Source organism: Callithrix jacchus, chromosome 10 (genome assembly GCF_049354715.1).
Source record: "Callithrix jacchus isolate 240 chromosome 10, calJac240_pri, whole genome shotgun sequence".
Taxonomy (NCBI): domain Eukaryota; kingdom Metazoa; phylum Chordata; class Mammalia; order Primates; family Cebidae; genus Callithrix; species Callithrix jacchus.
The window spans coordinates 77,292,069-77,307,690 of record NC_133511.1 but is presented as its reverse complement, the minus strand read 5'-3'; the positions used below and the strand labels follow the sequence as shown (position 1 = coordinate 77,307,690).

The window sequence follows — 15,622 nt, the reverse complement described above, 5'->3', positions numbered from 1 at the left end:
AGCATGAAAACCCACGTCAACCCCAATCCCTGAAAGAAGGCGCTAAGATTGTTTTACCAAAGGCTGTTGTGAGGAAGGGAAAGGGGTTGTCATGGCACATAGGGGTGCACTCTGACACACTGTCTCCTGTTCCTTCTTTCTCCAGAGGCTCCTGCCAAGCCTGAGGAGGCGGAGGCTGAGCCCTTCACGGACTCCTCTCTGTTTGCACACTGGGGCCAGGAGCTCAGCCCTGAAGGCCGGCGCGTGGCCCTGAAGCAGTTCCAGTACTACGGCTACAACGCCTACCTCAGCGACCGCCTGCCCCTGGACCGGCCCCTGCCTGACCTCAGACCCAGTGGGTGAGCAGAGTCAGTGACCGGGCCCTTGTCAACCTGCCATGGGGGGATGGGGTCCCCAGAGTGCTGGGAACAGAACCAGGTCTGGGCGTCTGGACTCGTGGGTCCCTTTCCTGCATCGGCAAGGGCCTGTCCCCTTGGTTTGCATTGGGCAAGTCACTCTCTGCTTCCCTCAGCCTCAGTTTCTCGATTGGCTGAGTTGAGCCAAGGCTTTCTTCCAGTAGACCTTTGAGGGTTAACAATTTAATTTAGTCGTTAAGGGTACTACAGTCATCTCAGATTCCTGTTAATATATCATTTTAACCCAATTAGTTGCATTTTTGCGAATCATCTTTTTTTTTTGTAAATTAGTTTTTAAAGTACATCCATCTTGTGGGGCTAACAAGTCATTACATCTGACAGAGAAGTCTGTCTCAACTTCTCTCTTTGTTACAGGATGTTCCTTTAAGGTTCAGTGAGAATTCTCATTACTCCCAATTATTAAAAATGTGGGCACGTACCACAGCTGAGAAAATCTCATTAATTTTTGTGAGCTCCCCCTATGCTGTTTCCCCTTTTTCTCCTTATTTTTACATTTTTTTAAAAAGCTGGAAACCACAGTGAGCTTCTATCTGGAGTCTTTGAGAAAGATCTTGCTGCTCGGTTTGGAGGCTGTGTTCTTTTAGGGAGAAGATTCAGTTCAGCTCTGCAGACATTTATTGAATATCTTGTATACTATATAATTGGGTATGGTTGTTTGTGGCCCAGAAAGAACCTGGCTGGGCTATGGGGATGAAAGAGCAGCCGAAGATGTCCAAAGGGAGAGAAGAATATGCTTTCACTTGCCAACATAGACTAAGTACAGGGATGATACGGTTTGGCTGTGTCTCCACTCAAATCTCATCTTAAATTGTAGTTCCCATGATCCCATGTGTTGTGGGAGGGACCGAGTAGGAGGTAACTGAATCATGGGGGTGGTTTCCCCCATGCTGTTCTCATGAGAGTGAGTAAGTTCTCGTGAGAGTGAGTAAGTTCTCACGAGAACTGATGGTTTTATAAGCATCTGTCATTTTTCCTGCTGGCTCTCTTTCTCTCTCCTGCAACCCTGTGAAGAGGTGTCTTCCACCATGATTGTAAGTTTCCTGAGGCCTCCCCAGCCAGGCAGAACTGTGAGTCAATTAAACCTCTTTCCTTTATAAATTACCCAGTCTCAGATATTTTTTCATAGCAGCATGAGAATGGACTAATATAAGGGACAAAGCAGTGAACAAAACATACAGAAACCCCTGCTTCCCAGAGCTGGCATTCTAGCTGGGTGAAGACAGAGTAAATAAAGATGTCACATATGTAGTATGTTAGATGGTGGTGAGTGCTGTGGAGAAATATAAAGTGAGAGAGAGAGAGACACACACCTGGGATAGGAGTGGGGAGTTGCAATTTCTCCAAGATGGTCAGAGAAAACCTCACTGAGAGATGACATCTGAGCAAAGACCTGGCGGAGAAGTGGAAGCAAGCCATGAGGGTACTGTTGGGGGATGAGGGGAATTTTTTTCAGTCAGAGGAAGTGGCAAGTGCAAAGGCCCTGAGGCAGAAGCACACATGCCATGTTTGAAGAGGAAGGAGGCCCCTATGGCTGGAACAGGGTGTGCAAGGGGGCAGTAGTTGGAGATGATGCCAGAGGAGCAACAGGAAGCAGATCATTAGGGCAGTGGTTCTCAACCTTGGCTGCACATTCTACACATCAGGGGAGCCTTAAAAAACAATCCTGATGCCAAGGCCACACTCCAGATCAACTAAATAAGCATTTCTGCGGTGGCACTCAGCTTCAGTATTGTTGGAGCTCCTGGGTGATTCCAACGTGCAGTCAAGGTGAATCCCAGGAGAAAGCCTGCATAGGTTTTTGCAAGGAGCGTGGCATTTACTCTAAGACAGAGATCCATGGGAAGGGCTTGAGCAGACCAGCAGTATGCTCTGATTGTCACTTGCAAAGGTGCCCCTGACTGCTGTGCTGAGAACAGACTGAGGGGGCAAGGCTGGGAGCATGGAGACCAGTTAGTGGCTCAGACCATGATGGCAGCAGTGGAGGTGCTGAAACGGGGTTGGATTCTGGAAATATCCTGAAGGTGACCTCAGTTAAGTGCCACAGGGCTTCAATCCACAGAGGAGCTGCAGAGACCACTCCTGGGGCTGGAGAGGAGCTGGTCTGATGGGGGCAGCACATAGGGGCTCTGGAGAAGGGGCCATCAGGAATAGAGCAGTCTGGTTCCTGCAGGGGATGTGGCTATGACCTTGGCCAGAACAAGAGCCATGGACTTTTCAATCTATCACAAAACATAGGCCCAGCTCAATACATATTTGTTCAGAATTGAAGGAAAAATGAAAAGGAAGCCACGGAAAGAATGGCTCTTACAGATTGTAACCTGGTTATAACAATAACTGGTATTCACACAGGCCTGGATGTGCCAATAATGCCCTTTCCATTTGGACTGTACACTGCAGTGAAGGTATGCCAGGCAATGGTGGATTCTCCCCGTTTCAGCTGAGGAAGCTGAAGAGCGTGAAGAGTGTTGTCTGAGGTCACACAGTCAGATAAGTAGCCGAACTGAGCCTCGAACCCATGTCTCAGATGCCAAATCATGGCTCTGCCATTGGCCCACCACTGTTTATTTTGACTGTGCACGATGCTGCACAATGAGAGCCCATGTGGGAGCCCTTCACCTTTGACTGAGAGAAGTGACCCACTCACTCTCACCTGTGGGAGGGATTTGCCTGAGAAAGGGAGGAACTCTGAAGGACTTAAGTGGGCAGAATTCTGCAGTTTTCTCCTGAGCTGCTGGAGAGAAGCAATCGTCCTAATAGAAAGACCTTCCCTCTGACCAGAACCTGACAATCTGTGGTGCTTCCACACCTCCCCTGTGGCACAAGGCAACTTCTGTCAGCCCCTTTCTCTAGACAGAGGCTTCTCACTCCTCAGGGAGGCCTCTGTGAAAGTGGCTTTAACAGCAGAGGGTTCTCTTTGCACATGTACTTGGAAGGCTCTGTCTAGCTCTACTTCAGCTCATGTGCCAGACGCACACCCAAGATTGGAGAGCTGTTGGTGGACCACACAAAATAAGTATGGGCTTAGGTGAAATAGTGCCTCCCTTTGTCTGTTAGTTCCCATAAAACATCCCTGCCTTATAGCAAGACCATTGCTTGGCTCATTCTGCTTAATTCATTTTGGAAATTGCTTTTCAATAATTTTACTCTCATCCTATTTCAAACAACACTGGCAAACATCGGTCTGGGAAAGCCATGTTTTCAGGCATGTTGGTCACTTAATTTATAAGAACTCCTTGAGCCTTCATGGTAACCTTCTGAGGTAGGTCCTATGACTAGCCTCCATCTTACAGAACAGGAAACTGAGGCACGGGGAGATTACATCTCCTGCTCAAGGTCACTAGTGGCAGAGCTGGGGCAGGCAGTCTGGCAACAGAATTTGTGCCTGTAACCACTGTCCCACACTGCCTTGAGGTGTCCATTCATGTCACTCTAATGGGAGTGGCGGGCCTGCTTTAACAATATAGCACTGTGCATTTGCTGATCAGTTTGGAGGGAGGAAGGTCTGCCTCTACATGCTGGAAAAACTGTTTTAGTGAACATGAAACCCTGTGCCGAGGCTCAGAGTGATGCCTGGGCTCTGGCTGATGTTGAGATTTGGACTGAGGTGTGAGGGTCAGCACATGGAAAGGAAGCGCACAGTCACAGTAGCCTCTGGAAGATTCACGCTGTGTGGCTCTTGACATAGCCTGAGCTCCTGTGCCTCTTGTAAATTCCGGTTTGCTCTTCGGGACGTCTGTCCCTGCTGCTTGTATTCTGCACTTTGCTCTTGGTGTTCTTGGCTCTACTCTTCCAAATTCTAACCCTGATGTTATTCTTGGCTTCATTCCTAGATCCACAAGTGAGTGTTCAGAATCCTGGCCCCCCTCCTTTCTGTCACCTCTAGCTGGTCGCTTACTTTGTCTCCTTTTTTTTTTCTTGGTGCTGAAAGATGTAATCTGACCCAGCTTGTCATGTGGCTGAGATAGGACTGCACTGTGCTCAGTGCCTTGTACATAAGACAGGACACAACTAGAAGGGAACACATCTGTCCAGCTGGGTGCTAGGCCTCATTTATGTTTTCATCCGGCCAACATTTACTGAGCATTCATTGTATGCCGGGCACCCAGCAAAGTGTCGGACAGGTGTCTCCCAGAGTCTATACTGAGATGGGAACCCAGACAGAGGTGGTGGGAGGGCAAGGTAGTCACAAAGTCTACTGACCATTTTCCAGGCTCAATGGCCGGGAGGACTTGTCCTCACAGGCTTTTAGTAAGGAAGGGGCCTGGATGTGATGGTCACAGAAGCCCTGTCCCTCTGGTGCCTCTGTGGCAGGGAGGCAGGCCTGGACAGTGGCTTCTGCAAGGCACCTCCCTGCACCGACTCCCTGGGGAGAGTTGTTTTAACAGTCCACGCTCTAGAGATAGATCTGGCATCTGTGAACTTTGCAGGTTCTGGCTTCATGGGTAGGCAGAATAATGGCCTCCCAAAGATGCCCACATCCTAATCCCCCACACCTGTGAATATGTAATAGGCATAGGAAGTGCACCAGTTTTTCCAACCTCATTTGCACAAAGAGGAGACAGACTTCCTCAAGGATCCAGGCCCCTTGGCTCCTGGGGAAATCAAAACGCCTTTCATCCCCCTTGCAGTGTTGTAGTAGCAGCAGAGCAGGCCCCTCAGCCATGCAGGAGGGAAGACCCGGGGAGGCAGGACACTGCAGACTCCTCTGGTGAAGCCTCCTGGACCTCACCCATGGGGGACCTTGGCCAGGGTTGGGCAGGGGTTTGCTTGCTTCCTTCCTGGGCTGGGAAGATGCCCAGTCTCAGGGTTGAAAGTCAGAAAGCTTCATCCCAGCTCCATCCCTCACGGCCCAGCTGCAGGCTCCAGACAACCCGTCACTCTCTCTGTGTGTTTCCTCCTGCGTCTCGGTGTCCACCCTCTTCCTCCTTCCTGGTAGGCTCCAAAATAGTCTAGAAGGGGCAAGAAGAGCAAAAGGAAATATCAAGTCTTGATTGGGGTGTGGACTATAGAAGTACACACGTGTCAAAACTCATGGAACTGCACCTGAAGCTCGGTGCATTTTACTGCGTGTCATCTTTTTGAAAGATGAAGATGTGAGGAAGCCACTGAGGAGGTCCTTTGCCCAAGGGGTGGGGAGGTAGGAGGAGGGGACATCTGGGGCATCACTGAGAAGATGGGTATGAGTTGTGGAGAAGGAGGGTGGCTCAGGGTTGAAGTGAGTGCCCCAGCTTGAGGGGGTTCAGGAAGGTGGGCTTCCCACCCATGTCAGCCAGGCCAGGTGGCACATGTGTGCCTTCCAGTTCTGTAGCTTTGGCCTCAGACTCATGTCACATTCTTTTCTGCAAGAAGTGGCTGTTGTTTCCAAACAAGGGACACAGGAGAGTCGAAGGGGTTGTGGGTTTGGGTAGGAGAAGTGGGGACTCCAGTCTCAAGCTCCAGGGTTGTCGTGTTTCCATGGCAAGTCTATGGCTTCCCTCCAAGGCAGCTCAGTGCAGAGCTTCTGGCAGGCGCTGCCTCCTACCTCTGGCCAGCAGATCTTCAGAGGCTCCTGAGCCTGGTCAGTAATGACTTTGCCCTTCTCTCCAGTGTCCCCTGAGGCCCATGCCCCTCCCTCCCAGGGATTAGGATGGACCAGCTGTTGGGTCTGAAAGGTGGGTTAGGGCTTGGGGCTAGGACATGAGGGGCCTTAGGGTTCCAGGACACTTCTTTATCACCTTGCCCTGCCCCACCCCGCCCAAGTGCGCTTTTCTAGTTTGGGATCTTGGCTCTGTGGAGGAGACCCAGAGGTCTCTGGACAGTGTGTTCTCCATGAAGGCAGCTTAAGGACAAAAGGTGAAAGTAAACATTCGTTTTTTGAGACAAAGTTTTGCTCTTGTCACTCAGGCTGGAGTGCAATGGCATGATCTTGGCTCACTGCGATCTCTGCCTCCCAGGTTCAAGCGATTCTCCTGCCTCAGCCTCCCTAGTAGCTGGGATTAAGGCATGCACCGCCACGCCCAGCTAATTTTTTGTATTTTTAGTAGAAATGGGGTTTCTCCATGTTGGTCAGCCTACTCTCAAACTCCTGACCTCAGGTGATCTGCCCACCTCAGCCTCCCAATGTGCTGGGATTACAGGCGTGAGTCACCACACCTGGCCAAAGTAAACATTCTTAATCATGATTTTGCCGTTGTGTTGAACATGCTATCTGTACAAACACAGTTAGAGGAAAACACTCTTTAAAGCACTTTGGGAAATACCTCTGGTTCTTGTTAATGTTAATTTCATTGTGGGCCAAGAGTATGATGTTATTCTTAAAAGCAATGTAACCTTGAGCTGTATTAATAGAAGTATAATGTTTTAAAAGAGGAAGGTGATAGCTTTGTTCTACTCTGCTGCTCAGATCACAACTGCAGAAGTGGATTTTAAGAGATATTGAGAAAGTGAAGTATTTACAGGAGGACAATAGAATAGAAATTGGGTAATATGACAAACAGGTGACATTCCTGTAGATTCTAGAGTAGTAAGTAGTTAAAACCTGGTTCTGTGCTTTCCAAGGCTAGGTCTCTTATTTATAAGCTGGGTGACTTCCAAAAATTTGCTTAGCCTCTCTGAGACTTGGTTTTCCTATCTGTAAATTAGGAATGGTACTGCAGAGTTTGTGTAATGTGTGTAGAGCTCACAGGCCACTGCCTGACACATAGGAAGTGCTATTTAGCTTTTAGTTGTTTTTATTATCTGGGTCTCTGATTTGTAAAAGAGAAGACTTGGGGGAGCATGATCATGACTTTAATGACCTGAAGGACTGCTATGTGGACAAGGAGCACATGGGACAGGGCACTGGCCTGGCAGTAGATGACAGCAGGCACAGCAGGATGGATTACACAGAAGTCCCTGGGGAGTGATTTCTCTCCATCCCCAGGGTTCTGGGCATCAGAGGCTGAGCCCTGAGTGAGGCTTCGCTAGAGAGCAAAGTTGCCCCACTCTTCCTTAGAACCCACCTTCCCCAGAACCCACCTTCCCCTGCCTGGTGGAGCTATGAGGACCTGCCTTTCCCTGCCCCAGCAGATCAGCTCTGCCCCACCTTCCTCAGCTGTAGGTGCCATGGGCCTGGCCTGCTCACTGACAAAGCTCCCACACAGAGACACCCAGTCCCTAAGGTGGCTTTTCCGTCAGAGTCAGCTGACTTTGTTCCCTGTGCAGCTGTTCATTCAGCCCAGGGGTCCCACATTCCCCAGATCTCTAGGATGTCTTGGGAACAAATGGCATCCCTGCTTCTTGTTGGTTGCTTACATTGTAAATGATTCTCTTCCCCGTTTTTCTATTTCCATTTACATTTTACTTAGCAGAGCATTTCTCTAAATTGGTAAATTCACCTGAAAGGATGTTGGTTGAACTTCTGCCTCTGGATGGAAGTTGGATGTTTTGATGATTACATGTACTTAGTAGTTGCTTGTCAGCAATTCTTGGGCCAAATTCTGCTCTTAGATGCAGGCCTGGCCTGTTTCTCTTGCATTGCAGAACTCCTGATTCGTACATGTCCATTGTCTCTTCCACATCTGGGCCAGATGTAGAGTCTTGCCAAGTCTCTAACGTCCTGGATATACTTAGTATCCCCACCCTGCCTCCATCATCCTGTTCTTCACCCCTTTGGCTTGTGGGATGGTCTAGTCTTCTTGCTGTAGTCAGGCAGGGAATAAATGTACAACTCAGTGATTCCATTCATCATGTCAGAGTGGAATTCTCACCCACAGAGCCCTCATGGACCTGAGTGCTTTCTGTCATTCATTTACTTGTGTATTCGTTCAGCCCGTCACCAGGTGCTTTCTGAATGTCTGCTCTATGCTGAACAGCACACTCAATACTAGAGATACCTGATGAGCAAAGCAGACAGGGCCCTGACCTTGTGCAGCTTATAGTCTAGTGGAGACACTGACGTGTGTTAAATAATCACATATTATAAAAACATCTTGCAATAGTATGTACATGGCATGAAAGAAAAGCAGAATCTGTGAGAGTCTCGCAGGAGACTGGACTCCAGCCCAGGAAGGGAATTGGCCTTTCTCTACTGGGTTATGTCCACGTTCTCAGGGAGGAAGGAACCAAACCTACACAGGTGACCACAGATGGTCGGGATTTTTTTGAAGGCCAATGAAGGCCCACAGTCACACAGTCAGAAGCCACACAGGCAGGCTCTGGAGGAAGCAACGTGGTTCAAGACATCCTGGACAGCTCCAGCCTGCCATCCCCTTTGCCCCACTTCTGCTGTGTTTCTAAAGTGACCCATGTCCGCGTCTAGGGTTCACTCACTGACAACGTCCGGCTTCTTAACCAACATTTCTGCTGCCCTGGACCTTGCTTATCACCTTCTTAGGATCTTCTGTGTTCAACCCCTCCATCCCTCCATGAGAAAGGCTGGACAGGGCCACTGGTCATTATTCAACATTGCGAGATCCAGCTACGCAGAGCTTCTGCTCTAGACTGTCTCACAGGCTCACAGCCAGCTCTTTGATGGCTATCTGGGGCTCAGGAAATCAGTGACTTATTTCCTGAGTCAACTGTGAGTCAAACAGAGATGCCACACAGCAGAAGATGCAGCAGTCTGTGTGCAAGGAGTCACCAGGATTGTACATCTCAAAGACGGGAGCGTCACAGGAAGACAGAGTTGGGCTTCAAGGGCTCAGTGGTATTTTATCGTATTGTCCACATTGTCGTGCTAGGCAGAATATAGCCTCTCCATTCTTCATGCGGATTTGGCAGCCTGGAAACAACTCCTTCATTCTGCCCCTCCCTCAAGGTCTCTGGTTGCCGGTAACACGCCACCACTGTCTCACTATTGGCACTTCTGGGTGGGTATGGAAAGGAAGAGGTGGAATCCATCATTCAGCAGGGATCGAAGACAAGCTTTAGAATCAAATGAGCCCAGGTTTAAACCCTGGAAGGTAACTTACAGACTCAACTCTATTTCCCTCATCTGTTAAATGGGGACAAGAATACTGTTTACCATACAGGATTGCAGAAAGGAATAAAATGGGGAAAATAATAAAAACATCTTACAAGTTTTGGCATGGTTTCTAGCACATGATAAACAGTAAATGGAAGTTTTCAGTATTATTATTTCTGAGTATTCTGCATGGAGTCCCTGCAGCACAGGGGCAGCAAACACCCTGCAGTCTCTTAGCTCCAGAGATACCAGCCAGAAAGGGGGACAGTCTTGATTGCTTTCATGGAGGCCATTGGGAACCTCCACAGTGCCCTCATCCTCTGGTTTTATTATGTCCAGCAGTCTGGGAACTGACAGGCCTGGGAGTCTAATCTCGAAAGATCTGGGATAAGGTAGATGTATCTGAGTAAGGCCAGAGGAGAATTAAGCTAGTCTCTTGCGTGCAGGTAGGAGACAGAGGCTGGAGTGAGGCCATGGTGGCCATGAGGGCCAAGAAGACAGTGCCGATCCTGGGGCCAGACCCTCTCCTGGGTGTACGTTCCAGGGGTCAGTGAGCCTGAACCCTTGTGTGTGGACTATAGCTGAGACGGGAGGGACTCTCCAGGAAAAGCCTGGGGAGAAAGCAGGACCAGGATGACCTCCTCAGGGGAGTGGTTGCCTGGAATGCCATTGTCTCACCTGCTTTGTCAGGTGGGTCCCGTCTCTCCACTCCCAGAGCCTTGGCATAGCTGGATGCTGCTCCCAGTATGTCTTGGCAGACAGACCCCAGTTCACAGTCTACTTTGATCTTCATTCTAGAAGGGGCCTGCTCACCCTTCCCACCCCGCACCCCCAGATCAAGCAGCCTCTATGAACAATTCACTCCCATAGACTAGGAACTTGCAGACTTGCTGAGGTCAAAGAGGGGAGGATCTGCCACCCCAGGATGGAGGTGTCCGGCTGTAGCGCATGAGGTGTGGCCACTGCCCTGGGTCTTATCTGGTGGCTGGGAGCTGGGCTTGACCTCACTTATTCCTCCACTGCTTCCCTGCCTCTCACAGGTATTGTGCAGCACCAGGGACTTCACCTTGATGTAAATTTGCCTCATAAATATCTCCAAACAGTCCCGGGGGATCTCTGCAGAGAAGCCCCTTAAGCTGTTCCTCCCCATCTCCACATCTTCTGTGTGCAGAGCTCAGTAGAATGGAGTCCGTCATGACCATCAATTCTGGCTTATTAGACAGCCATACCCCTCCCCTCTCAGAAATGCCTTGTTTTTATCTCTAGTGGAAAATGGCTTGGCTTTGAATAAGAATAAAAGTAAAAAGGGAGGGTTTTATGGCTTAATTTTACAGAAGAATATGCCTGTTCTCAAAATGAGCATGGGCTGGGTGTCGTGCAGCGGTGAGGAGCTTAAGCATAGAAGGGCTGGTCCAGGAGTGTGACTCCCAGAGTTCCATATACTCAGCCCTTTTCTGCTGAGGTGAGCAGAGAGGCAAGTATAGAGGCAGACATCAGGGCAGCGGGGAGGGAGGCTCTGGGAGGAGAGGGTCCTGGCTGCGGCAGGACCAGAGCAGAGTGTGTGGGTGGGTGGCCCGATCCCGGAAAATCCAGCCGCTCTGGGAGGTCATCTTAGCAGTGCTGATTTGGGAGCAAAGTCCACAGGGTCAATGCTGGGTTGCCAGGCCAAGAAAGTGGCTGGACTCTGGAGCAAAAGCGCTGGGCTTGGGTCCAGAGTGGTCCTCTCCCACGCGGCTCTCGGAGGCATGTTCTTTCCAGGGGACTCGGACTACAGCACAAAGTCCTCTGTCCTAAGTTCAGTATCTTCAGTGATGAGGATAGCGTGACCAGGAAGGATGTGGACGTCTTGCTTGACATGCTCTTCTTCTTCCTTCTTTTTGCCCCTGCCTTTCAGCAACGTACGTTCTGCTTCAATGTTGAGATGAAGATACGAACCACAGACTGTGTAATGATGTGGAGTGCACATGTGTTTTGGGGAAACTGAAAGGGAATTTATTCAACAAATACCAATGCATCACGGTGTGGGGCAGTGGGCAGGCAGCTGTGAGCAAGGCCAGTCCCTGCCCTTAGAGCTTGTGAAAGGGGACTGCTCAACCTGGTTTGCTTAGGACTTTCAGTGCTGAAACTGGGAAGGTCCTGGGCAAACTGGGATGAGTTGGCCACCCTATCTAGTCACGATGGTGGCAAGGGGATGTTTCCTGTGGCATTTGCTGGTTGGGAGGGAGGGAAAGTTGGCAAGTGTGTGAGATAGAAGAGCCTGAATCTTGTGGAGAGAAGCCATGCGAGTGATCCTTTCTTCCCACTTCCTTATTCTGTGACCAAGACATGGAGCAGAGAGAGGAAGTGGCTCATTCATGGTCACACAGTAAGGTGGGGTAGAGCTGGGAACAGCACCTGGGTGATTTCATCTACTTCCAATGCTCTTTTCCTAAAACAATCCCTCCACATCATCTTCCTTATCCTGCCCGCCCCTCACCTCTCTGCTCACCCAGGGCCACCTTAGGTCAGGCGTGGAGAAACTGAAGGCTGAGGGAAGGTGTCTCCTGATGCCAAGAGAAAGGCCACAGCAGCTGCATGGCTGTTGCTGGGAGACCCCAGCTGTCCCAGGAGAGAAGAGAAAAGAAGGATTTAACGAGGTCAGGACGTTTGGCCTGCAGGGATTACAGTGTAAAGAAACCAAACACTTCTGGTGACTACAAATGTGAGGAATTGAGGCCATTAATGCAGGAGGGAGGAGCAGAGAACAGGAGCCTGCTGGCTGCAGCGGGGACCTGACCCTCCTTCCAAGGGAGGAGGTATGTAAGAAAAAGGAACAGGCGGACATCAGCAGCAGCGCACAAAACGTAGGCCGTAGATAAAACAAGCAAGCTTGTTAGCTTCGTTTCATTCCGAAACCATTCATGGAGTGCCTCCTCAGTGCCAGACTGTGGTCCAAGGTTGGCAGACAGCACTGTCCCTAACAAAGTTCCTGCTCTCACGGGGCTTCATTCCAGTAGAGCGGGGCAGACAGTAAACAGGTACGAATTTGATACCCTAGAGGGTATGTTCAGCTATGTTCAAATAAGTTTTCCTATGAAAACTGTATGTTCAGAAGTCTTTCGGGTAAAAACCCTGATCAGCAGGGTTTAGCTTATTAAACAAACATAGCATTTCATTCTGCAAGGAAAAAGACCATCAGGAGACCAGCTTCCAGAGACGGGCAGCTCAAACTGTCATGGGTGCTACTGGGAGGAATTAAAATTGGTCTCTTCAGAAGGGAGAGACTGGGCACTTATGTTCAGAATTAAGAAGGGAGGAGAGTAGGGGGAAGTAGTTAACCCCTAGCTCTGAACACCCTGGAAATGTGGATAGCAAGGCTCTGGGAATGCGGAGGAGACCCTCTGGGGAAGCGCAGAGAGATACAGAAGCAAAGTTTTCCTTGCTGGTGGAGTTGAGTAGGGAGGACAGTGAACCTACACCAAATCCACTGACCTTCTTGGGAGCTGTTATACTTTATATAAAAGAAGAATTCATGTGCTATTTGTTTGACCACATATGGTATTACTTTTTAAATGCAATTAGCAAGTGGTGTGTGTGTTAATACGCATCTCTGTCAGTTTCCATGCCTAGGGAAAGCCCAACTGCTCGTCTTGATCATCAAAATAAACACCAGCTAGAGGACTTGTTTGACTGTCAACCACAAATCTTTTAATTGCTGTTATAAAATTGTATTCACAGCTTTCTTTTCAAAAAAAAAAATTGAAAAAGATCTGATGAGTTTAAGAAGTTGTGCCAATCTTTCTCCTTCATTCAAATTCCTCCCTTCACCTCCATATTCCCTTCCTTCTTTCACCACTGTTAAATCAGCTGTTTCCCTCCTCGACAGCCACAGCACTGTTCCCTGAGACCCACAGGACCTTTGCACGTCTTACTTTTGCCATTGAAGTTTTGAATCCAATCTCTCATCCTCTGAGAGCCCTTCCTGACCACTCCTTCCACAACAGCTGCCAGGCATCATACTCTCCTCTGGCCCAGAGTTTCTTTTCATCTTAGCACTTATATGAAATTGTATTTTTTTCTTCCATATTTATCTGTTTCTCTGCCAAAGCATAAGCTCCATGAGGACAAGGACTGTGGGACTGTGTCTACTTCCTGCTGTACCCTCAGTGCCTATAACACTACCTGCCTAGTAGAAGACACTCAGTAAATATTATTCCATTAAATGCAAAAACAAATGAATTCTACACCAATCTATTAACTTGATTTTATTAAAATTGTAAGTACAAAGTAGATTTGGGAAAAGGCTGAACTCTTTCTTTCCCCCATTCCTCTCTGGCGAGAGAGGAGAGCTGGAAATAGAATGGAAAAAGTTTCTGTAAATTTCCGGTAACCATAGAGATGCTGATCGTAGTTTATTAATCTCATGCTCTTAAGCAGGCTGGGGACCCATGGTGATTTCTCCAAATTGCTTAGTGTTGGTTATCCTGCAGCCTTCCTTATTAAGGTAGAGCAGGCCCATTCCTATTCTGCAACACTTTAATTACTGACAAGCAGAAGCCCCATGCTATTACGCTCATTATAGCATGTTCTGACCTGGCTGCACCTCCCACTCTGGAGCAATGGAACATAGTCACCAGCCCTAAACCCTTGGAGCCTTCAGTGGGAACACTCCTCTCCAAACCCAGGGCCTGGGTCAGGGCTGTGATTGCTGCCCCATCCTTTCATTCAACTACACAGAAAATGGGAGCTTAGTGCCTTCTGGAACAGCATTTAGGCAGGGAAGGGCACTAGCAGTGGTCTCCTGCCCATAAAGACTATGCTTGCAGAGGAGGGAACCACCCTCAGGAGCCATGGCACTTTTCACTGTCTGGCCTCTGTGGGGTCTGATTTCAGAATTGTGTGTTCCTCTTAGTTGGGGAATACCTCAAGCCCTCAAGAGACCTCCAAATGGCTTCAGGGTTTCAGCGGGACTAGGGAGAAATGGGCCATTTAGGAGCATTCTCTTTCATGGCCATTTCCCCTTCAAGGAGAGACCCTGGTGCAGGTGTTGAGGACCAGAGCTGGGATTCTGTCTTGGTAATTGACTCACAGGGCAGCCATAGGTGGAAACTCAACCTCTTTAAATCTTAGCCTCCCCATCTGTGAAATGAGACTGGACTTGGTTCTTCTACCCCTTCCTCATGGTGAGACTCTGCTTCTAGCTCCAATACTGTTCTGGAAGCTAGATTTCTGTGATGAATGAGGAGCAGAAGTCCCAGGCAGTATGCCTTCTGGAGTGAAGGGAAGTAGACTTCGGCAGTAGAAGCCTCTGGGAGGAGGCATCTTTGTCTCCTGAGGCTGGATGCCTGAGGTCTGGCCTCACCTAGGTGTTGGCTGCCATTTTGGAAATATTACGAATTTACTTTGGTTCCATTTCCCATTCTACTGGATTTAGAAGCATTGAGTCATGCTTCCGGGAAACAATCAGGGACTACCTGCCAGCTGCCATGTGCTGTCCTAAGTGCTCATGGCATTACTGTTCAGCTAGCGCAGTCACTGACAAATTCAACTGGTTTCAATGCTTGTGGGCCTTTCTGCTGGACATTTAAGGCTCATGTTAGGTACATCAAAGAAGGGGCCCTTGGAAGAATCTGGACTCCTGAGCCCTCCAGCAAAGTTGGAGCCAAGACACAGCTGGGTCAGCTCCAGAGGTGACTCCAGCTGAGGCACTCACAAATCTAAGTACTTGGCTGTTCTTTGCAGGTGCCGTAACCTCTCGTTTCCTGACAGCCTGCCGGAGGTGAGCATCGTGTTCATCTTCGTCAATGAAGCGCTCTCGGTGCTGCTGCGCTCCATCCACTCGGCCATTGAACGCACGCCCCCGCATCTGCTCAAGGAGATCATCCTGGTTGATGACAACAGCAGTAATGGTGAGTGTCGGAGCTTCCCAGGGCCCAGGCCCTGCTTCCTGGCTGACATCCGAGCAGATGGTTTAGCATCGGGGTTCACATTTGCTCAAGGCTGTCTGGGGCTGCTCTTTCTCTGGAGCATAGGTGAGAAATTCGTGGTGGCCACTGCTTCAGAATGTTCATTCAATCTGAGCACAGCCTCTGCATCCCAGAGGGGCCTGGTCCTTAGGCCTTTTCTCAAAGGCTGGTCACTCTCCCCTCCCACATTCCAGTATATGTGATAAGATAGAAGGCCCTGACCTCCTACCTCACCATGTACACAGTAAATATGTCCAGTGACTGTTTTTCATGAAGCATCATTTCACCTAGTGGGATTCCTCAGCCTCTGCCTGGAAGATTATTCACTGGTGGTGTGT

The 15,622-nt window shown here is 49.2% G+C and overlaps 1 protein-coding gene across 4 annotated transcripts in view; it reads left to right on the top strand.

The window, feature by feature from the left end:
- The window catches only part of GALNT18 (polypeptide N-acetylgalactosaminyltransferase 18), a 409,235-nt gene that overhangs the window by 169,738 nt on the left and 223,875 nt on the right, over positions 1–15,622 (top strand). For all 4 annotated transcript variants that reach the window (XM_035265780.3, XM_035265778.3, XM_035265781.3 and 1 more), the window contains exons 2-3: positions 146–338; positions 15,061–15,227. In XM_035265780.3, coding sequence (XP_035121671.2) covers positions 146–338; positions 15,061–15,227 — 360 coding nt within the window. The remainder of the gene's footprint in view (positions 1–145; positions 339–15,060; positions 15,228–15,622) is intronic.